This window comes from Mercenaria mercenaria, chromosome 3 (assembly GCF_021730395.1).
Source record: "Mercenaria mercenaria strain notata chromosome 3, MADL_Memer_1, whole genome shotgun sequence".
In the NCBI taxonomy this organism is placed as follows: domain Eukaryota; kingdom Metazoa; phylum Mollusca; class Bivalvia; order Venerida; family Veneridae; genus Mercenaria; species Mercenaria mercenaria.
In genome coordinates this window covers 66,601,695-66,626,460 of record NC_069363.1, presented here as the reverse complement: position 1 = coordinate 66,626,460, position 24,766 = coordinate 66,601,695, and the positions used below count along the sequence as shown (strand labels likewise).

At 34.8% G+C, this 24,766-nt stretch overlaps 1 protein-coding gene across 2 annotated transcripts in view; it reads left to right on the top strand.

Annotated features, from left to right (window-relative positions):
- Positions 1 to 23,222, top strand: part of LOC123524493 (palmitoyltransferase ZDHHC21-like) — a 33,880-nt gene extending 10,658 nt beyond the window's left edge. For both annotated transcript variants that reach the window (XM_053538828.1, XM_053538829.1), the window contains exons 3-8: positions 813 to 908; positions 2,665 to 2,776; positions 6,678 to 6,816; positions 12,461 to 12,577; positions 19,492 to 19,550; positions 22,693 to 23,222. In XM_053538828.1, coding sequence (XP_053394803.1) covers positions 813 to 908; positions 2,665 to 2,776; positions 6,678 to 6,816; positions 12,461 to 12,577; positions 19,492 to 19,550; positions 22,693 to 22,816 — 647 coding nt within the window. In that variant the 3' untranslated portion in view covers positions 22,817 to 23,222. The remainder of the gene's footprint in view (positions 1 to 812; positions 909 to 2,664; positions 2,777 to 6,677; positions 6,817 to 12,460; positions 12,578 to 19,491; positions 19,551 to 22,692) is intronic.
- Positions 23,223 to 24,766: the final 1,544 nt, after the last annotated feature.

Below are 24,766 nucleotides of genomic sequence, written 5' to 3'. Positions count from 1 at the left end.
TAAATATTTTGCAGTAAAACAGTACAAATATGTACTGTATTGTTGAAACATTGCACCATTTTTATTTAAGTCATAGCAAGATAATACTACAAATGGAACTGAATAAACATTATTATTGTTATTTAATGCATGTAAGCAATGTCCTGTCTCACGTTTGCCGAACTTCTCCCAAAATTTCAAAACTTCTCCCTGTTTCCCAAGGAGGGAGAAGTCACTTCTCCCTAAATTTCCAGGCTAAGGTAGTCCCTGCATCAGTGTTCATTATCACAATATCACATAAAATTCTTGTAGCCACTTTCGAAAATCTGTAGCCAGTTCTTTGAATTTGTAGCATTTGGCTACTTTGACGAATGGCAGAGGAGACCCTGAATGATGTTCCCTCATTTTCTAAAACTACAATTTTTGTTCTATTATTTAGTGACTTTACAACTTGGGTGTGGTAGTATAATGATTAAATTATATCTTTGCATGATTTGATATTTTTACTTTGCGATGCATGGCTGTATGGCTGTGTTTGGGGTGCTCTGTGCTTCCAGGAAATCTACCCTTACCTTTTATCTTCGATATTTCTAAAATTTGATATTTTATTAACAACATGTAGATCTAAATGTACCGGTATGTTTAATTTTAAAAAAAGTACATTGAATAATTTATAAGATATTGGCAAAACAGCAAATGGTGGGTAAACTGTTTTGTTCAGTAATGGTTATTGCAATATGCCCCTCATTTCTGAGTTTATAAATTGAAATAAAACATTTCAAATGCTGTAAGACAGGTAGTTACTTTACATTTTGTTCTTTGTTTATTTTCAGATCATTTTATAGTTGCAATACTTTGTCTGGTGTCATTATTCCGATCCTCCACTCAGAATCCTGGCAAGGTGCCTGCAGTTGATGAAAAGTTTGCTCGTATGTAAAACTTACTAAATTTTATAAGATTACAAATGTAAAGACAACAATGTTGTGTTTTTAACCTGGTTTTAAAAGAAGAAAATGTGGTAATTAGACTGGAGATGTTATTGTGCAGGTGGATTCATGGACGGTGTCAAGTTTTTCATTTCTGTTCAATAACTTTAAGTTTAGGTAGAGATATTGGAATGGAAATTGGCCTAAAGGTAGCTTATAGTAAGATCAAAATTAGTATTGCATATGAGGCCAGCGGCAGTGGAGTCAATGTCAAGGTCACTGTTACTAAAAATAGCATCTGGTAGCATTTTGAAAATACCCTAATATACTACCAGGCCTAAAATATGTATAATTGGTTCCCCTGTTCTGCGTTATCGATACCTGTGCATGTCAGCTGAGCGCCATGGACAAATTCAACGGAAAGTTGATGTGGCCAGTGCAAAATCACTGGCATGAGATGAAATTTCTTGCTAATGTCATCAGTATGGTGGTTTCAGGTTTATAACTTTAAGTGAGATTGACATACTTTCACCAAACATGGTGCATAGAAAGCTTATATGAAGAGCTTCAGATTGTACTATACAGTATTTGGGATTTCTATTGCTAAAAAATTGAAAATGATTTCAGTTACTCAGATAAGGAATGAAATTCTGTGAAGAAATTTCTTAACTTAGAATTTCAGGTTAAAGTTTTGCATGTACCGTAAGCAGCTTTCTCAGAAACTACCTAGCCAACTGTTTTTAAACTTCACATATATTGTTGTTGTCATGTGTTTTTAGCTCACCTGAGCCAAAGGCTTATGGTGAGCTTTTGTGACCGCTCAATATCCAGCGTGCGTTATGTGTCCATCAGCATTTTCTAAAAAAATCTTCTTCTTGAAAACCACTGGGCAGAATAACACCAAACTTCACAGAAATGATCCTTGGGTGGCCCCCTTTCAAAATTATTCAAAGAATTGAATTCCATGCAGAACTCTGGTTGCCGTGGCAACCAAAAGGAAAAACTTAAAAAATCTTATCAAAAACCACAGGACCTAGGGCTTTGATACTGATATGTAGCATCATCTAGTGGTCCTCTACCAAGATTGTTTAAATTATCTCCCTAGGGTCAAATATGGCCCTGCCCTGGGGGTCACATGGTTTATATAGACTTATATAGGGATACCTTTGAAAATCTTCTTGTACAAAACCACACGACCTAGGGCTTTGATATTTGGTATGTAGCATCATCTAGTGGTCCTCTACCAAGATTGTTCAAATTATCCCCCTAGGATCAAATATGGCCCCTCCCCAGGTGTCCCAAGTTTTACATAGATTTATATAGGAAAAAAAGTTTTAAAATCTTCTTTTCTGTAACCACAAGACATAGGCCTTTGATATTTTGTTTGTAGCATTGTCTTATGGGAAATTTTGCTTAATGTTTTGCATGTAACCATTTCTTCGCAGGAATTACTCGAACAGATGTTTTCAGATTCTCCACATATCTTTGGCATCATGGGATGACCTTGTTTAGCAATTTTCATAACTCTTAGCAAAATTATGCCCATTTTCAACTTAAAAAATGTTGCTAAAGCTTTTGTATGTAAGCTAGTATTAAGGTGGAAGGGCATCAAATAGTGAGTGTGTTGTCATCAGACGGCTCTTGTGATATTTTGGGTGATTACTTTCTACAAGATTAATTCTCTTCTTATTATGATTCAATGTGTGTGTGTTTTTGAAATAAGAACGATTTTTCTTAATTTTCAATATTTTACTTTAAGAACACCACGGATGGGAGCCTTGCCCAACATGTGGAAGATGGCGTCCACCGAAAAGTCATCATTGTCGTCGCTGTCAGCAGTGCGTTGTTAGAATGGACCATCATTGTCCTTGGTTAGCTTCTTGTTATACCCCCAACAAACATGTTTGAGGGGGGTATATAGGAGGCAGTTTTGTCGCGTCCCGTCCCGTCCCGTCGCGTCCCATCCCGTCGCGTCCCGAAATCTTACCAAATGGATTTGATTCAGACTTAAAATACATGTTCCACCTTATCACCCACATCATGTGACACAAGGTGCATAACTCTTGACGCCAAGTTTTCATGAATTATGTCCCCTTTTACTTAGAATTTAAGGTTAATTTTGTTGTATATTCACTATATCTCAGTTATTACTAAATGGATTTGATTCAAACTTATAACAGTTGTTCCACCTCATCACCCAGATGATGTGACATAAGGTGCTTAACTCTGACATAAATTTTTTATGAATTATGTCCCCTTTTACTTTAAATTTAAGGTTGATTTTGATGTATTTTCACTATATCTCAATTATTACAAAATGGATTTGATTCAAACTTAAAATAGATGTTCCACCTCATCACCCACATCATGTGCCCACATCATGTGACACAAGGTGCATAACTCTGACACCAAGTTTTCATGAATTATGTCCCCTTTTACTTAGAATTTAAGGTTAATTTTGTTGTAGTTTCACTATGTCTCAGTTATTACTAAATGGATTTGATTCAAACTTAAAACAGTTGTTCCACCTCATCACCCAGATGATGTGACATAAGGGGCTTAACTCTGACATAAATTTTTTATGAATTATGTCCCCTTTTACTTTAAATTTAAGGTTGATTTTGATGTATTTTCACTATATCTCAATTATTACAAAATGGATTTGATTCAAACTTAAAATAGATGTTCCACCTCATCACCCACATCATGTGACACAAGGTGCATAACTCTGACACCAATTTTTCATGAATTATGCCCCTTTTTACTTAGAATTTAAGGTAAATTTTGATGTATTTTCACTATATCTCAGTTACTACTGAATGGATTTGATCCAGACTTAAAATAGATGTTCCACCTCATCACCCACATTATGTGACACAAGCTGCATAACTCTGACACTAATTTTTCTTGAATTGTTTCCCTTTTTACCTAGAATTTAAGGTTAATTTTGATGTATTTTCACTATATCTCATTCTGATTGGCTTAGAGCCAAAGGGAAGTAACCTTTTTTAGCTCACCTGTCACAAAGTGACAAGGTGAGCTTTTGTGATCGCGCGGTGTCCGTCGTCCGTCCGTGCGTCTGTGCGTCCGTGCGTGCGTCCGTAAACTTTTGCTTGTGACCACTCTAGAGGTCACATTTTTCATGGGATCTTTATGAAAGTTGGTCAGAATGTTCATCTTGATGATATCTAGGTCAAGTTCGAAACTGGGTCACGTGCCATCAAAAACTAGGTCAGTAGGTCTAAAAATAGAAAAACCTTGTGACCTCTCTAGAGGCCATATATTTCAAAAGATCTTCATGAAACTTGGTCAGAATGTTCACCTTTATGATATCTAGGTCAAGTTCGAAACTGGGTCATGTGCCATCAAAAACTAGGTCAGTAGGTCTAAAAATAGAAAAACCTTGTGACCTCTCTAGAGGCCATATATTTCGAAAGATCTTCATGAAAATTGGTCAGAACGTTCACCTTGATGATATCTAGGTCAAGTTCGAAACTGGGTCACGTGCCATCAAAAACTAGGTCAGTAGGTCAAATAATAGAAAAACCTTGTGACCTCTCTAGAGGCCATATTTTTCATGGGATCTGTATGAAAGTTGGTCAGAATGTTCATCTTGATGATATCTAGGTCAAGTTCGAAACTGGTTCATGTGCGATCAAAAACTAGGTCAGTAGGTCTAAAAATAGAAAAACCTTGTGACCTCTCTAGAGGCCATATATTTCATGAGATCTTCATGAAAATTGGTCAGAATGTTCACCTTGATGATATCTAGGTCAAGTTAGAAAGTGGGTCACGTGCGGTCAAAAACTAGGTCAGTAGGTCAAATAATAGAAAAACCTTGTGACCTCTCTAAAGGCCATATTTTTCATGGGATCTGTATGAAAATTGGTCTGAATGTTCATCTTGATGATATCTAGGTCAGGTTTGAAAATGGGTCACGTGCCATCAAAAACTAGGTCAGTAGGTCAAATAATAGAAAAACCTTGTGACCTCTCTAAAGGCCATATTTTTCATGGGATCTGTATGAAAGTTGGTCTGAATGTTCATCTTGATGATATCTAGGTCAAGTTCGAAACAGGGTCATGTGCGGTCAAAAACTAGGTCATTAGGTCTAAAAATAGAAAAACCCTGTGACCTCTCTAGAGACCATACTTGTGAATGGGTCTCCATAAGAATTGGTCAGAATGTTCACCTTGGTGATATCTAGGTCAAGTTTGAAACTGGGTCACGTGCCTAAAAAACTAGGTCAGTAGGTCAAACAATAAAAAAACCTTGTGACCTCTCTAGAGGCCATACTTTTTATGGGATCTGTATGAAAGTTGGTCTGAATGTTCATCTTGATGATATCTAGGTCAAGTTTGAAACTGGGTCAACTGCGGTCAAAAACTAGGTCAGTAGGTCTAAAATTATTAAAATCTTTTGACCTCTCTAGAGACCATATATTTCAATGGATCTTCATGAAAATTGGTCAGAATTTTTATCTTGATAATATCTAGGTAAAGTTCAAAACTGGGTCACATGAGCTCAAAAACTAGGTCACTATGTCAAATAATAGAAAAAAACGATGTCATACTCAAAATTGTGTCATGTGGGAAGAGGTGAGCGATTCAGGACCATCATGGTCCTCTTGTTTAACTTTTTGTACTGAGTTTCTTCCCCTTAAATTCCAGGAAGTAGTCTATTTTTAGAAATCCTATTTTTAGATTTTCAGTATTTTAGGTATTTTTCTAACTTTTTTATTATAAGTCCTATGTAGAAAGTAAAAACATTTTTCTGTGGTAACATGGGTCGGTAAGACCTTTTTTTGTATTCACTTTTAGTGTATCTCTAATATTAGAGATTTAATATATTTACTTGTATTACTATACTAGGATTATACTAGTATTACTTATATGTGGAAGCCCAGGATGAAGTACTCCAAAGTATTTTTAGGATTCCTCATGGTTTCCATTCTTCTGTGACAAGACCATATGGTGGGGGTATGAGTCACTCCTGTGACAGTTCTAGTATTCATTTTTGTAATTGGTAAATTTTGAACTGTAGATTTGCGTATGGTATAGTTATATAGTCATGACTTTTAACATGAATTATCTACATATAAAGGACTGGGGTGTGATGTGTGAATTAATTACAGTACAAAGTTCGTTAAGACTTACCAGTTATATCAAAGTGCAAAGAAGTGTGCTGTTGTGATTTAATTATTGCGCATCAGAACTTTTGCCTGTATTTCGTTAAATGATAATATATAGGTTATTGATTTATAAATATTAGAACACCATGCCTTTAATGAGCAAAGATTGTATTGAGGTAGTTCCATTGAAAAAAAAAATATTGTAAACTTTTACATTCTTCTACAGATTTATGACAGAGAATAAACTTATTCTATTATTGAAATCATTGTCAGGCTGAACATACTTTGTCTGCAGGACATTTATCTAGCTTCACATTGATATTACTGGCTAAGCTAAACAGGGAAAGGACATCTGTATGAATCATGTGATCAGGAGTTTGATCCCTAGGCAAGTGATATATTCTCCCTGTCAGCTTTTGTCTGAAATTTGTCCTCTACCACTGATTCATGTGGAGAAGTTGGCAGTTGTTTGCTGAGAATAAGTTAGTACTGATACAGACTTGAAAAACTGTTGGAGTAATGATGCTAACCCAAAACGAACAAAAATTAAAATGAGTTTTCTATGTCTTGTTTAAACAGTTTGAATTACAGTTTGTCTAAACATGGAAATCAATTAAGTCAGTGTTATTTCTGTATTTCAGGATAAACAATTGTGTGGGCGAGGCAAATCACCATTTGTTTTCACTACTGTTATTTTATGCATTCCTGTTCAGCTTCAATACATTCATTTTCCTTATGTTACATTTCTGGTATTGGCCAAAATGTCAGACATGTGACCCTGTGAGTACATTTCTTTATTGTTAGCCCACCTGAGCATGAAATGGTCATGGTGAGCTATTGAGATCACATTGTGTCCGATGTTGGCCGTGCATGTGTTTATCGGTCCATCGTCAGTAATTTCTTTAAATGACATTTTCTACAAAATCGCTCAATGGATTTTGATGAACCTTGGCCTGGATGTTCCTGTGGTGCTCCTCTACCAAAGTTGTTTAAATTTACTGAGGAGATTTGAAAATGCAACAAACATATACCTGAATATATTTTGTACTGCAAAAAGCATCACCTTGAAATGTTCAACAAATACACATCTCGATACTCTATACCCATTGTGTTCAAATTTAATTAGCACAACAGACCGTAAAATTAACATAATGAGTAAAGAGTATCGAGATATGTATGTGTTGAACATTTCAAGGTGATTCTTTTTGTAGTATAGAAATATATTAAGCATATGTTTGTTGCATTTTTATACCCCCGAAGGGACGTATAATGTTATGACGCTGGTGTCCGTCCGTCTGTCCGTTAGCAATTTCGTGTCCGCTCTGTAACTCTTAAACCCCTTGAAGGATTTCAAGGGAACTTGACACAAATGTTCACCACACTAAGGCGACTTGCAGAGCGCATGTTTTGAATGTCTCGCTTCAAGGTCAAGGTCACACTAAGGAGTCAAAAGTCATGTTAGTTTGTTTCGTGTCCGCTCTAACTATTGAACTGCTAGAAGGATTTCAAAGAAACTTTGCAGAAATGTTCACCACACTGAGACGACATGCAGAGCGCATGTTCCGGATGACTTGCTTAAGGGTCAAAGATCATATATGACTTTTCTTTGTGTATATTGCTCTGCATTGCAGTGCTCTTGCTTTTATTTGGCAGATCTCTATTTAGCTCACCTGTCACAAAGTGACAAGGTGAGCTATTGTGACCACTTGATGTCCGTCGTGCATTGTCCGTCATCCGTTGTGCGTCGTCCGTCAACAATTTCTAGAACAACCTTCTTCTTGAAAACCACTGGGCAGAATTATACCAAACTTCATAGGAATGATCCTTGGATGGCCCCTTTTCAAAATTTTTCAAAGAAATGAATTCCATGCAGAACTCTGGTTGCCATGGCAACCGAAAGGAAAAACTTAAAAAATCTTCTTGTACAAAACCACAGGGCCTAGGGCTTTGATATATGGTGTGTAGCATTATCTAATGGTCCTCTACCAAAATTATTCAAATTATCCCCCTAGGGTCAAATATGGCCCCGCCCTGGGGGTCACATGGGTTATATGGACTTATATAGGGAAAACTTTGAAAATCTTCTTGTACAAAACCACACGGCCTAGGGCTTTGATATTTGGTATGTAGCATCATCTAGTGGTCCTCTACCAAGATTATTCAAATTATCCCCCTAGGGTCAAATATGGCCCCGCCCTGGGGGTCCCAAGTTTAACATAGACTTATATAGGAAAAAAGTTTAAAAATCTTCTTGTCTGAAACCACAATACTTAGACCTTTGATATTTGGTTTGTAGCATTGTCTTATGGTCCTCAACCAAAATTGTTCAAATTGTACCCCTGGGGTGAAAAGAGGTCCTGCCCTGGGGGTCCCAAGTTTTATAAAGACTTATATAGGAAAAAACTTTAAAAATCTTCTTGTCTGAAACCATACAACCTAGGCTTTTGATATTTGGTATAATGCATTTTCTAGTAGTCCTCTACCAAAATTGTTCAAATTATGCCCCTGGGGTTAAAAGAGGCCCAGCCCTGGGGTCACTTAGTTATTATGTGAGTTATATAGGAAAAAATACTAAAAATCATTTAGACTGTTTAATTATAATTACCTGATAACCCCAAGTAATATGTTGTCAATTGACTGTGACCTTGACCTACTTTCTTGTTTTTTAAGATACAGCCTTGAAATTTTGATGACATGTACAGTTTTGCACACCAAGCGTAAAACTGAATTTCATTGACCATGAATGTGACCTACTGACTTCCTTAATATTTTATCATCAGTTTGACATTTGAAACATGTAGCTCATATTACTAAGGTGAGCGTTTCAGGGTCATCATGACCCTCTTGTTTGTTCACTTACAATAATTTTTAGCTCGACTATTCGAAGAATAGTCTAGCTATTCTACTCACCCTGGCGTCGGTGTCGGCGTCGACATCACACCTTGGTTAAGTTTTTGCATGCAAGTACATACAGCTATCAATTAAAGGCATATAGCTTTGAAACTTATTTATTCTTTTTCTAGGTCAAATACCAACCTCACTGGGTCAAGTTCCATAACTCTAACATGTATTTTGAGCAAATTATGCCCCCTTTGGCACTAAGAAAATTCTGGTTAAAGTTTTACATGCAAGTCTCTATCTCCAAAACTAAGGCAGATATTGAATTGAAACTTCACATGTGTCTTCGGGGTTATAAAACTAGTTGATAACACCAAGTCCCATAACTCTGACCTTCATTTTTGGCCAAATTATGCCCCCTTTTGGACTTAGAAAATTCTGGTTAAAGTTTTGCGTGCAAGTACATACAGCTATTACTAAAAGGCATGTAGATTTGAAACTTATTTTTTCTTTTTCTATATCAATTACCTACCTCACTGGGTCAAGTCCCATAACTCTGACATGTATTTTGGGCAAATTATGCCCCCTTTTGGACTTAGAAAATCCTGGTTAAAGTTTTACATGCAAGTTACTATCTCCAAAACTAATGCAGATGTTGAATTGAAACTTAACATGTTTCTTCGGGGTTATAAAACTAGTTGATAGCATCAAGTCTCATAACTCTGATATGCATTTTGGTTAATTATGTCCCCTTTCGAACTTAAAACACTTTTGATATTTAACATTTGGGTAATAATTTCCTGCTTCTGTGACAATATTTCGAATAGTCGAGCTTGGCTGTCTTATGGACAGCTCTTGTTTTTTGAATTACTTCCCTTTTATGTTACTATAAATAGCTTATTTTGAAACTTTTTTATTGTTGGCCGTAGGGAAAAACCGAGACCACTTTTCTGTGGTACAACATGGATGGTACCTCCAATTTTTAGGTGTATTTTTACATACATGTACCTGATAAAAAAAAAAATTGTGGACTTTGAAGGGTTTTTTTTTTTGAAGTTTTCCTTTTGTTGTTTCAGTCCTTTGGGCTACAATAGTCAAGTTCTTTAAATTTTGCTCCCACCCTATGATGTAACCCTTTGGGCATTAATTGCCATGCCTAGCGGAGCTCTTGTTATATCTTGTCAGTGTAATTATGCTTTGTTACATATAGGGGCTGTCAGAGCTAAAGATAGAAAGTCTTCAAACGCCATTTCCAGAACCTCTGGTACGATTTTGAAATAATATTACACAAATGGTTCTTATGTAACCTTCTACCAAGATTGCTCAAATTATTCCGATTCATCAAAAAATATGGCCGCCAAGGGGATGGTCACTTTGCTCAATATGTATATAGTGGAAACTTTGAAAATCTTCTTGTGTGAAACTGCTGGCCCGATGTTGAAATAATTTCACACAAATTATCCTTATGTATACTTCTACCAAGATTGTTCAAATTATTCTGATTCATCAAAAGAAACATGGCTGCCAAGGAGTGTTCACTTTCCTCTATATGTATATAGTGGAAACTTTGAAAATCTTATGTGAAACTGAAGGTCCAATTTTAAAATAATTTCACACAAATGGTCCTTGTGTGACCTTCTGCTAAGAATGTTCAAATTATTTTGACTTGTCAAAAAACATGTATATTAGTGAAAACTTAAAAAATCTTCTTGTATGAAACTTCTTGCCCAATTTTAAAATAATTTCACACGAATTGTCCTTGTGAGACCTTCTGCAAAGATTATTCAAATTATTCTGATTTGTAGAAAACATGGCCGCCAGAGGGTGTGGTCACTTTTCTCTATATGTATATAGTTGAAACTTAATAATTTTCTTGTATGAAACTGCTGGCCAATTTTAAAATAATATCAGACAAGTGGTCCTTGTGTGACCTTCTACCAAGATTGTTCAATTTTTTTTTGATTTGTCAAACATGGCCACCAGGGGCAGTTGTCACTTTTCTCTATAGGTGTATATTGGAAATTTAGAAATGTTCTTGTGACAAACAGCAGGTCCACTTGTAAAACAATTTTACACAAATGTTTCTTGGATCACCTTTTTACGGAGTTTATACAAATTATTCTGTTTTGTCAAAAAACGGCTGCTGTGGTGTGTAGTCACTTTCTTCTGTATGTATGAAGTGGAAAAATCTTCTGGTTTGATATATTACATCATTCCAACAACCTCTTACCCCACCTCCCCCACCCCAACACAAACATAAACATTACCTGCCCATATTTATATGGTAGAAACTTTTAAAATATTCTTGTCAGAAAACATTGGCACTATTTCAATTTCTAATATGCTTGTCTCTGTTAAAACACTCTTAAGCTAAAATGACGTCACGTTAACGTGCGGTGACGTCAATGTTTTTGTTGCGACCAAAAAAGAGTGCTTCTATATTTTATCCAATGTTTATGGTTGAGGGCATATTAGAATCGAAATAATTTATAGCACAAGCGTGTTTTAACACTATTTATACACTCGGGCGGTAATACGTCATACAAATAATTTCACTCGGGCTACGCCCTCGTGCAATTGTTATGCCCGATGTATAACCGCTCATCGTGCATAAATAGTGTTAAAGCACTCTTTTGCTATAAATTATTTCTTAAATAAGACATTTTCTTTGCATAACCATCTACCAAAACTATTCATGCTATTCAGGTGAGCGATAAAGGGACATCATGGCCTTCTTGTCTTTCATACTAGTAACAATCAAATTTTCTTTTTTAACCATTAAAAAATATATTTGGTATTTTTTCACTGAGATACCAGTAATTCAACAGAAACATGTAAATATTCACCAGAAACATGTAAATATCATATTTCAAAAAGATTGATGTATAATATCAAAGCCAGCCCCACTTGCATGAGAATGTTTATACCAGTAAGGGGTAAATTTTGATGTAAATCACTTACAAGCAATACTCATGCTGCTTTAAACAGCACAGACAGAAATCTACACACAACTTGGTGACATAGCTGGACACAGACACACAAAATAACATGCCAGATGTTAATACAGCAGGAAAATTTATTTTCTTTTTCAACTATTTCTCAGGAAAACAGCTGCTTCATTTGCCTCAGTGTAGCTCGTCCACTACAACTGTAGTGTCAAACAGATGTTTATAGTTGGGTTTCAATTTGCACCAACACAAAAATAGGTTATACGCATCTTTCAAGATTTAAATGGTTGAGGATGACTCCAGGGGCACCTATGTACATTATCGAAAGCAGGAGCTGGCACTTTGGTAATACAGCTGACCTTCCGTACAGTAGCTGGATGACTTCCTCACATAACAGAAATTTTACATTTCTTAAGAGGTTTTGGCCATGTTATCTATCTGGCTGATGTCTATGTGAAGTAGCATGAATGCTGTTTGTGTTAAAAAGGATTAGTGCAGACATTTTTGTTTGTGTCAGAATGCACCGATTTTAGCAAGTAAACTTCCAGCTCAGTTCCATCACACAAAAAGGTAAACTTTGTTGTGATGTTGGAAACATTTCACAATATATTTATGCTACATATTATTGTTTATTTCAGGAATCGTTTGTGATGAAATATGGTATATGGTTTTCTTATTTAAGTTTTGTTATGTCTTCGGCCATGGCATTCTTCATGTTCACACAGTTCTTTCAACAGTACTTTAATTTGCTTCTGGTAAGTACTTTCATGAACACTTTTATCACAAACAAAAGTACTTAAGGACATCGGACATTTTCCTATTCAGATTGCCCATCCGATTAAGGAAAAAGTGACATAGGGATAGACTTCTGAAATTGCATAGTTATGATAGTTGAAGACCATTTCTTGATAAATGCGACTTCATTTTACAAGTTTATGAACAAAAAAAGAGACTTTGTAGACATTTCTCATTCTCTTTTCTATTAAAATATGAACATAAATCATTTTTACGATTTAAACATCTTTCCCACCAGTGACGCAACAAAATAGTTCACATGCCTTTGTAAATAATTATTATATACGTATGCTGCAAAAATGACACTTGGTCACAGGTGGGAAAGTGTTTAAAATTGAAAAAAAACTACGTACAGGGTGTCAGCAAATAAATTTTTACATAAATATTTGACACTTATTGCATGTGTTTCCTAAACGTTACATCAATACAGTTTTATTCATTTTTATAAATATTTCAAGCACAGAAAACACTAAACTAAATAAATAGGGGACATAGAAAGTGAAGCTAGAAAGCAGACAGATCCTTATAAGTATATCTTATGAATTTTTCAATCAGATCTGTTACCTCTTGAGTGTCTAAGTCCGTCTATTGAGTGTCATCAGGATTGAGACAACTGCATCTGTCGTAAGTCAAGAACCAAGCAAGTGGCTTCGACATATTACATATGTGTCTTCAACGTAAACATGACAAAGAAATACAAACGAACTTCTATGGAATAGTGCCACTTAGGTGCAATTTTTTTACCTTTTGTAGGACACAGTTGAAGCATACCTAGAATGCATTTTAAGAGCAACATTTGCTTTTATTCGATCCAGCATCCTATACCATAACAGAGCTACACCAGACACCATCTCATTAACTAACCTAGTTGCTTCCAGAACTTACACTGACACCCATAGAACTAATACTGACTCGCCCATAACTAACACTGACACCCCCAGAATTAACATCAATGCGCTTAAATGTCTGAAACTTATTTCAAAGCCAACCGAAATACTAGTAAGGACCTCAAAGAACTAACACAGACACCCCAAGAATATCTATATAAATGTTGATACTAGCTAGTGAAGTTCTGTTCCACTGATATAAAATGCTAAAAGTAAGGCATCCCTGAACCCGCAGTGGAATAGGCATTCCTTAAACCTACACAGATCTTTGTACCAAAAGAACAAAAACACAATATGCTTCATATATTGTATAATATGTAATGAGCACTTGGGCACGATTAGCTTACATTGTTTCTTCTTCCAATAATATCCATTACATTTACATATAAGAAAATACTGACATGAATCATATAACAGCTTCAAATACCATTCAATTCATAAGTATCAATTCAATGATTGAACATGAATAACATTCACTTCTCATGTATATATATATATAAATATTTTTAAATAAAGTAACAAATAATTTCCCGTGATTTAGATTTAAAAAATAATCTGTTTGTAAGCATAGGTGCCCAAAGCTGAATGACCATACAAATCACAACAATCGGCACGATAACTTGCCTTACCAGCGTTACTAAGGCTACCAACAAAACAACCATCAAAACAAGATTTTGATTGGCCTGATACAACCAAAGATCTATACCTATTCAAGGAAAATATTTCCCGCCTAATTCGCTTCGCTTAACCGACGGAAAATATATGTCTCCTGCACCCCTCTGTTTCAACTGAAAAAGGCCAACTACGCCAGTGTATGGCCAGCTACACCACTGCATGTATTCAATAATAATCCTCCACATAATGCCCGGTCAGTATTGTACATGTGTATAAATACAGTATAGCAATAGATGTATAGAAAACAAACAATAGGATATGATCAATGCATCAGTGTTTTTATGGGCACTCGGGTGGAAATAACTGAAGTACAGTGAGGGACCAAATGTTTTGTTCCACTTTTATTTTTTCCGTTTCGTTTATTTTCAAAAATGTCAATAAAACTGATAATCTGCATGGTATCAGTTTATTTATTGTGTTAAAATATTTCATAGTAGACATACCTTAAATACCAATGCTTATTTTAACTAAAAAAACACATTTTAAATTTTTCAAAAATATGACCCTTAGTTACAAACTGTTCGAATTTCAAGAAAACGAATGTAAAATAAAACTATTTTTTTTGACAGTTTGATAGGAATATAACTTATTTATCAGTATTTGAAACTGTTATATAAAACTATCAGCTACTGAAGTCAAGAAATAGCATTGAACTTAGGGCAAAATCCCTAGCATAATGTCCGATGTCCTTTTAGATTCAAATAGTCATTCTTTTCCAAATGTGGGAAAATTTATTTATTTTGTGTCTGTAACAAAAGTTTGTCCAAACTACACCTCTGAAACTACCAGGATTATAACCAAAACAAGGAATGGTAGAACAATCTGTTAGATGAAGGAAACTTATATTTTTGTATAAGTACATGTAATCATGTATGAATCCTGTATTAAATGTTTGACTGTCTTGTTAAGGAACTACTTTTTAGCTCGACTATTCAAAGAATAGTAGAGCTATCGGACTCGCCCATGCGTCCGCGTCCCGATTTGGTTAAGTTTTTGTATGTAAGCTGGTATCTCAGTAACCACTTGTGGGAATGGATTGAAACTTTACACACTTATTCACTGTGATAAACTGACTTTCATTGCACAGGTTCCATAACTCCATTTTGTAGGGGTGCGTACCGGTTCTCAATATGTACCAAATACCGGTATTCAGGGTTCGATCGATACATCGGATCGAACGCTCCTGTATCGATCTAAATATCGATCAAAAGCTAACTACATAGTAAATGGCCTCATTACCGCAGATACCTATGTATAATGCGCAGTTTTTTGACCCCGGGACCATCCCTGAATCGTGGGTGCGCAGATTATACACAGGTATAGACGATTTTCCAACTTCAAAACAAGTTTGTTTCTAATGGTCGCCATTTTGGTAAATGGAAATTAACTGTCACCGCTAAAATGTAAGATTGCTGTTACATTCCGTAAAAGATCGGATGGTTTGATTTTCTTTCAAACAAAATTAATTTCATATGAATTTATATGTGTTTTGATTAAAGAAATATTAACAAATCACAAAATTTATGATACTACTTAAAGATCGAGTATTATCTTTAACCGAGTTCAAACTGTGAACAACAAAATTGACAGAGGTGACACGCTAATTGCCGGTAATTACTACTTATTTGATCATAACAAAAAGACTGTCACACCTTGTTATCGGTTTGAATTGAGAAGCTCATGTCATTTCGAAAGATACCATTCCGAAAAAATTGAATCAGCTGCTAGTTATGTCTTCAAAATAGTTAATTAAAAAAGGGTAAAACAACAATTTTAACAAGCTTGTCTCTGTTTCCTAAAGAAAAATGTATCCAAGTCCTATGATTTTGGCTCGGAATAGACCAACCTTAAAAGTGATAAATCAATACTAGTAACAAATTTCATATTGCATTACTATAATGGTCTTATACTCTGTTATTATTGCATTAGAAAATGTCATATGATATATCGGATATCGATTAATTTGTATTGATACAAATATTGTATCGATCATTTTGACCGATACGCACCCCTACCATTTTGCTTTTTTACTAAATCATGCCCCTTTTTCGACGTAGAAATTTTTGGTTAAGGTTTTTGTATGTAAGCTGGTATCTCAGTACTCACTAATGGGAATGGATTGAAACTTCACACACTTGTCCACTGTCATAAGTTGATATGCATTGCGCAGATTACATAGCCCTGTTTTGCATTTTTACAAGATTATGCTCCGTTTTAGCTTATCTGATTTTTTGAAAAAAAAAATGATGAGTTATTGTCATCACTTGATTGGCGTCGGCATTGGCGTTTGTGTTGGCATTGGCATTGTCGTTGCCTGGTTAATTTTTATGTTTAGGTCAGCTTTTCTCCTAAACTATCAAAGGTATTGCTTTGAAACTTGCAACACTTGTTCACCATCAATAGCTGACCCTGGACAGCAAAAAACATAACTCTGTCCTGCTTTTTGCAAGAATTATGGCCCCTTTTGGACTTGGAAAATATCAGATTTATTGGTTTTATGTTTAGGTAAACTTTTCTCCTAAACTATCAAAGCTATTGCTTTGAAACTTGCAACAGTTGTTTACCATCATAAGCTGACTCTGTACAGCAAGAAACATAACTCCATCTTGCTTTTTGCAAGAATTATGGCCCTTTTTGGACTTAGAGAATCAGGGGTAGGACAATATTTCTATTATACAGAGACAAAAAAATCAGATGAGCATCTGCACCTGCAGGGCGGTGCTCTTGTTTGACATTTGTCTTCATTCATTTGACAAGGCTGTTGAATAGTCGAGCGTTGCTGTCCTCCAACAGCTCTTGTTCTGTTTAGTAATGCATTTATTACAGAAAATTTGTTCCATTTACAAAGCCCGCAATGTTAAAGTTTTACTCATAGCTTATATTATACTATCAAGCACTGAGAATAGTCGAGTGCGCTGTCCACTGACAGCTCTTGTTATTGTTAAATTTTGTATAATTTTTGTTATTTCCTCGAGCTCAAACAGAGATAAATTTCAAACTGATAACCACTGTGCAAAATGATTGCAGATAATTCATTATACCAATAATATTGATAAAATAAACCTGAAGTATTGCGTAACAAGTATAAAACACAAAATAAAACTGTTGATCACATTTTTTTGTGGAGCCTCAAGTAGAAGGATTTGAACGGACAGAAATTAAGTTCCAACACTGAAAAATTATGGCCTTGCTCTCTGCATTCAAAAATAACAATAGGGCAGAAGTACCTACATTTCTTCCACAATATGTAAACTAAAGAATAAATGCAAAATAAAGAACTTTTACCACATGTAACTGTATTTTCAAAGATGTCTAAACCTTCACCCTTCTGTGCCCAGAGGTTAAATTCACTTGAAACAGCAAGAAATGGCTTATCAAATGAAAAATTTCTGCTTTTGTACAATCAATCAATAATAAGTCTTTTAAAAACAGTTTATCTTACTAGAAAAATGAAATTTAAGGAAAAAAACGTTTGGTCCTCGTGGGGTTTGTACCTATGCTCTCCTTAAAAATTAGTCAAAGTAGGTTTATGGTAGGAATTGAATACTCTTCAGAAAAGGAAGTGCACTATTACGGGTCCGTCAGTTTTCCTAACCATCATATTAGGGAAGGAACAGGACTAGACCATAATCATTAACAGTCCGGTTGGTAGCGGGGTTCGAACCCAAAATTTCCCTCAGACTGATAAAAAAATTGCCCCATCAGTTCTTCAGTGTTTTGATTAACATATATTCCTAGTTATTGAATGTCATTTTAGATCAGGTAGTTGTTTTATTGTCTTTCTATCCCATTAACAACCGTAGTAGCATGAAATATTCATCATGATGTATTTTATAAACACTTCTTTAATTTTTTGTTGGATTAGTTATAGTTGCTTAAAATTTCTTTTTATTAATTTGGTCATTTTCCAATCTGTTTCCAAAAAAAAAGGGAAACGTGCATCATAGAATGTTTGTGACATGACTGGATATTGCTTACTGGTATCAATACACCTTTCTGTTTAAATGAAGAGGTATGGGGAGACATGTGCTTTTACTAAAAGCAATCTCTAGTTCTTTCAGCTTTTAACATAATTTCCATATAATTTTTGTTGCAGTTTACTGGACAATATCTGTCCTATCTTAAGTTTTGGTATCTGTTGTCAGCATGTTTGAAGGCAAGGGAGACAATTCATCTGGTCTTATCTGCTTTTAGTTATGAATGAAAACAAGAGTTGTCTAAAATAGTCGAATCTGTAAAAAGTGGTATATTATGTAAAAATTCTCATAGAATTCTGACTTTGCACCCGTAACTGAAAGCATTGCAGCATTTCTTAGCCCTCAAAAATAGATTTAACAAAATATTTAGTGATATTCTGTAATTTTTTAATTAAAAGGTGCATAAACTAATATTTTAGACGTTACAAAATTTTTACATTTATGTTTGAAATTTTGAGACACAACATATTTTTTTTTTTTTTTTTTTTTTTGATAAAGCAACCTCAATTTAACTATTGTCAAGTCTTTGAATATAAATTATTGTGTTATTTAAAGATGTATATTTGCAAGTAGATGTTATTTTATAGTAAATGTCACAATGCATTGGGATTTTCAGTTTTGTTATAAAGTTGCCAACAGGGAACATTTCTCTGCAGGTGCAACTACTATTTAAGGTATAGGTCCATACTTCGAAGAAAAAAGTTCGAATGTCATCAAATCATAGAAAGAAAGCATTGTTTTACATGAAAATTTAACAGCGTATCAAACATTTATATTACTCTACAAAACCATTGTCAATTTACTTATATATGTATTGAATTCCGGAAAGGGACTGCATGAAGGGGTCACACTTCTGGACAGTTCAGCGGTTTTAAAAACTCACCATTTTATAAAAGCTGTTACATGTGTTCGTTTTGATGCATTTGCAACATTGTGCGAGTGTTTAAACTTTACACAACCAGGTAAAAATCGGTTTTGACAATTGTTTACATTTATTTCTTTACAAATGGTATTCTTATTTAAAGGGGGACAACTCATTAAGAATATTTTAAGTATCCAACTCTGTGGGAAAGAACAGTAAAACATGTATTGGACAGATAAGTTGTTTGTCAAGATGCTGTTCATTTACTAAAAAATCTGTTGTTTTTTGATATACTGCTAAACCTTAACCCGTATATAATATTTTCCATGTCAGTGCTGTCATCACCATCTACATTACTTTTAAGTGAAACCGGATTACCCTCCCCTTCTCTGATTTGTTATTGGCTATAATTTAGTTGTACTTGAATTATTAATTAGTGTATTTTAATATATGTCTGCTTCTTCCTGTTTCAGAATAGGACAACAATAGACAATATGAAAATGAAAAGTGCAGATGATATAGACTATACTACGTAAGTTACATAACCTGTATACATGTTAAACACTTAGTCTTTATTTCTTATCAGCAGAGTTTGTTTTTTTCTTCCTCATACTCAAGTGTTTGAGTGTTAGCCTTGACTTAATTTATACATGTCCAGACATGTTGCCATCATACATATTAACTTTTATAGTTTATTAACTTGTATAGTTTAATATAAAATTATGGCCTCAGTATCTTTCTGTTATTTTCATATCTCTAGAAGTAACATAATGAAAATTGAGAAAAGAGCTTATTTAGATGGCTTAGAGAAATGTAAAACAGTAATTAGATTTTTGTGAGAAATATTTTGGATAAAGTGCACAGGTGATAGTAGTAACAATATTTGCATTGTCTGTATTATAGCCACAGAGCTTTTTGGTATTCTTATCATTTAACTTCCCTATAGAGCCATTATCTGTCAAGGTTTCCCCTAATTTTATTGAAACTACTTTGGTAATACTATATAAATAGCTTTGATATCATGCTTCACATAATGTTCCGGTTCTTGGGTTTTAACCAAATATGGGCATATATTTTTATAAACCAATTCTTCCTAAAGCTGTGTACTATGCCCCAACGATAACTTGATATTTACAAACATGACTATAAATAGATTAAAATGGAACATAGGGTATTCAACATTTTTCTAACATGTTACAACCTAAATATTTCTAGATTTTGTACCAATTGCAAATTAGCTCAGTGGTAAAGCATACAGTCATGTTAAACTGATGTTTTGCCATGTGGGTTCGAAACTCAGCATAGACATTAAATTTTTATTTCTCATAAACATTTAGATTCCTTCTTAAACTAATGTGTCAACACAACAGAGAAGTATCTTAAGCCGATATGGCAGATCAGAAAAGTTTAGCATTATATTAAAGATGATATTGACTAAATGCATGCATTTAAGCCATGCAAATAATAAACATACTGTTGTGTTATATAAAAGCATACATACAAATACAAACCATCAAAGAAAGAAACAAAAATACGGAAACAAAAAAAGAAAACGAAAAGGAAAAAAAACACAAAAAGTCCAAAATTGAAAAAAAAAACTCACGAAGATTCGAACCCACAAAATGATTTGCTTACATTCAATTGTTATCTGCGTTTTACCCGACTGAGCTATGTTTCCATATAATCATAGTATATTTAAGATGAAAGAAATACTAATATTTACTTAGAAGGTAATGTGTAAGCATTATATGGGTTGGTATTTCATCGGTTATCATGAAATAGAATCGTCCTCGCGTTTCGGCGGGAACCTTGTTATCGTTGGGGATTAGTATGTAATTTGTTTGTTTTGTAGTTTCCAAAGTGCTGACCTGGAATGTTTAACAAAGACATACCCCTGTACAAGAAAACTGAAAAGTTAATACTTTAGCCTCTTCAATGTTGTATTTTATATATATATATATATACATTTTTTTTTTTTTTGTATTCAAGACTTCTGTGCTGTGTGTTTAATAATGGATAGATGATTTTATTCTTCCTGGCACTTGACTGTATTAGTGTTGGCTTTTACTGCCTGACTGTTGGCATTGACTTGAGTGTTAGCCTTGACTTAAGTGTTGGTCTTGACTGTCTGAGTGTTGGCCTTGATGTAACTGTCAGAGTGTTGACCTTGACTTGACTGTTTGAGTGTTAGGCATTGACTTGACTATCTTAGTGTTGATGTACATGGAATTTTGACATACTGTCTAAAAACATAAGCATGTTAACATTTATTTTATTTGATTGATAATTAACTCGGGAATGTTTAATGTTTGGTAATTTGTCATTATTATTTCTATTACTGAGCCTGTTTCACGAAGCATACTTCTGACATAGCTTAAACTAAGAAGAAAGATGTTTGTCGAAAATAAGGTCCCTTTTAAAATTCAGATAAATCGCAGGAACAGTGTAAAATTAAATGTTAGAAATTTACCACAAGGTCGGTTTTAGGACAAATTGTAAGATATTTTTATATAGAACTGATCCAGAATCTATATTTATAACAGGTCAAACTTATGAACTGATAGTCTTATTAACCTTTACAATGCAGGTACTCGTGTTTCGTTAAACGGTTTCACATTTGGCTGCATGGCATCAAATTTTGATACACCACTCCAAATCACACAACACTGTTTCAGTATGCATTGGACAGTGCCAAGCTTTAATGAATCGTTTCATTTTACACTGCACGAACTCATGTTATGTTAAACTTCTTCACATTGGAATGCATGGCATCATGTTTTTATACAACGCTCTTAATTACACAAAGCGGTTTCAGTATGCATTAGACGGCGTAAAGTTGTAATAAATAATTTCATTTTACACTGCACATACTGATGTTGTGTTAAACGGCTTCACATTGAGCTGCATGGTATCATGTTTTGTTGGATGATTTCATAGTATGGTGCATCGCAACAGGTTTTTCGATGCACCTTTCCATGTTTAAATAGATGGAATGATGTTTTGTATTAAATGGTTTCAAAATACAATGCGTTGAATGCATATTTATTTGACGGGATGGAATTTTAAACTAGACGGTGTTGAAATGCACTGCACTGACTGACTTCTTTATGAATGGATTGTATATATTTTACTAATTTTGGCGGTAACCGCCGCCCATAGTATTCCTTTAACTATGTTTATAAATTTGATACAAAAGTTTTACATTAACACATTCCCAGAGTGTGAAACCATGAAACATTTTATGAAATGAAAAAAAAAATTACATGTGATATATTAGTAAAGCCTGGGCTAAGAAATTTACATGTTTAAAACAATCAGTTTCGAGATAAAATATTCAGTGTGGTATTTCAGTTACACTTCCATTTCTGGTCTTTTTTTTATCAGTTTCATGTATGTTATCAGTTAAGTGACATTTGAAGTACCTGTCAGAAGGCTAATATCACAAGGTGACAAATATAGAACCATGTTTCACATGAAAGAGGAAAAAATGGGTATAATTTTCATCCGGGTTTATTTTATCCAGTTGTCTGATCATGTCAGATACCTCACTGAAATTTAATGAGGCCTTTCCTTGAACTGTTGCCTGTATTTTTTTTTTAAACTTTGACATATTTAGTTTGATTTTGATGTAACTGTCTTTGCAGCTCACAACTTTATTTCTTGTTTATTTTTAGGTTGCAAATTCGAACTGCGATTCATGCATACAGTGATCACTGTGGGACAAGAAGGTTTTATCTCTGGCCTTGGCCTTGTCGCCGCAGAAAATCAACTCTTATGACGGATATGATATATGCATAGCATTTATATTTATTATAATTTTATGTCTGAAGTTGCCTTACTGTGAATAAATGACTGGTTAGATGATTGAAATAAAAATGGGAATCAAAGACAACACATACTATCTAAATAAACTAGGTTTTAATAATCATTCCCTCATCCTTTGGTTAAAATGTGGTTATTTATTAATCATGAGGTCTGGCTCCCCGTTCTTAAAAATTTTCAGTCTCAGCCGACTTTGATAATGAAACTTTATTTGTCATTTATGTCTAAATAGCATGTTTAAAACTACATTTTAAGTTAATAACTATTTTCAAGTGGCTATTCTGTATTGATGGTCAGTTTAAGTTGGAATTTAACCTTGAAATTTTATTAAAATGTAATTGATTTTAAAATTTCAAACTCAAACTCAGCTGAGACTGTGTTTTGTGAGTTTACAGTGGTGTAGAACTAGAGTGTGTGACTACTATTATGGAGGTCATGGGTTTGAATTCAGGTGGGAGCAGAAATTGACCATCGTCGCCTCAGTGCTGCGTTCTCCCCAATCCTGTGGTCTCCTCAGTCCCTTATTTTGGTGTGAGTACTGGTATGAGTACTGGTGAGTACCAGGGTACTGGTCACAAGTCCTAGGTACTGGTCACAAGTTCAGGGTACTGGTCATAAGTCCTGGGTACTGGTCACAAGTTCAGGGTACTGGTCATAAGTCCTGGGTACTGGTCACAAGTTCAGGGTACTGGTCATAAGTCCTGGGTATTAGTCACAAGTCCAGGGTGCTGGATATAAGTATAGGGTGCTGGTCGCAAGTCCTGGGTGCTGGTTACAAGTCCGGGGTACTGGTCACAAGTCCTGGTCACAAGTCCTGGTCATAAGTCCAGGGTGCTGGTCACAAGTCCAGGGTGCCGGTCACAAGTCCGGGGGAACTGGTCACAAGTCCTGGGTTCTGGTCACAAGTACGGGGTACTGGTCACAAGTCCTGGGTACTGGTCACAAGTCCAGGGTACTGGTCACAAGTCTGGGCTACTGGTCACAAGTCCTGGTCATATGTCCAGGGTACTGGTCACAAGTCATGGGTACTGGTCACAAGTCAGGGATACTGGTCACAAGTCCAGGGTACTGGTCACAAGTAGGGGGTACTGGTCACGAGTCCGGAAAATAGTCATCAAGCATAGTTATCATAACCATTACTATTGATGTAAAATAAATCAGTTTAAACACTTTGTTGCCATAAGAAAACATTTTTAACATGACTGTGATTGCAATTTTTACAATAGCATGTCTCAGTTTGCATTTTATTCACACATTTATGTATACCATAAAAACATTTGATATTATTGGAAGTTAATTCCAGAATAAACTTCAGATCTTACATCATAATTACTATGAAAGCAGTTTAAAACCTTCTTTATGCTAAAATAAACCTACAACGTAATAACATACAGGAATTCTGTTCCTGTATTTGGGTTACATGTATATTCTATGAAGAATATAATTAATGTAAACAAGTAGAGTTTCTTCATTTTTAACTGAACTGTATTTTGTTGTAGATATATATAAAGTTGGAAAGTGCCTCGTGTTGTACAATGATATAGCATTGCTTACTTTATCATCGTGATATGTATTTTACAAGTATACATGACAGTATCAGTGAAGCTCAGTATGAAACAGGGTGTTGTTGTAGTGGACAGTTTGAACAGGAAGGTAGACAAGTAGTTCTAATTGCTTTCTTCTAAATGCTGTGTTTAAAAGATATAAAAATCTTTCATGTCCCATGTCTTATACTCAACTACTTACGTTATTAGTCCCCTACTGGTTGAAAACCAGTTTCGGGGACTATAGGAATGCGCTTTTCCGTCATTCCGTCCGTCTGCAATTTCGTGTCCGGTCCATAACTCTGTCATCCATGAAGGGATTTTAGTATTACTTGGCACAAATGTTCCCCATGATGAGACGACATGTTATGCTCAAAACTTG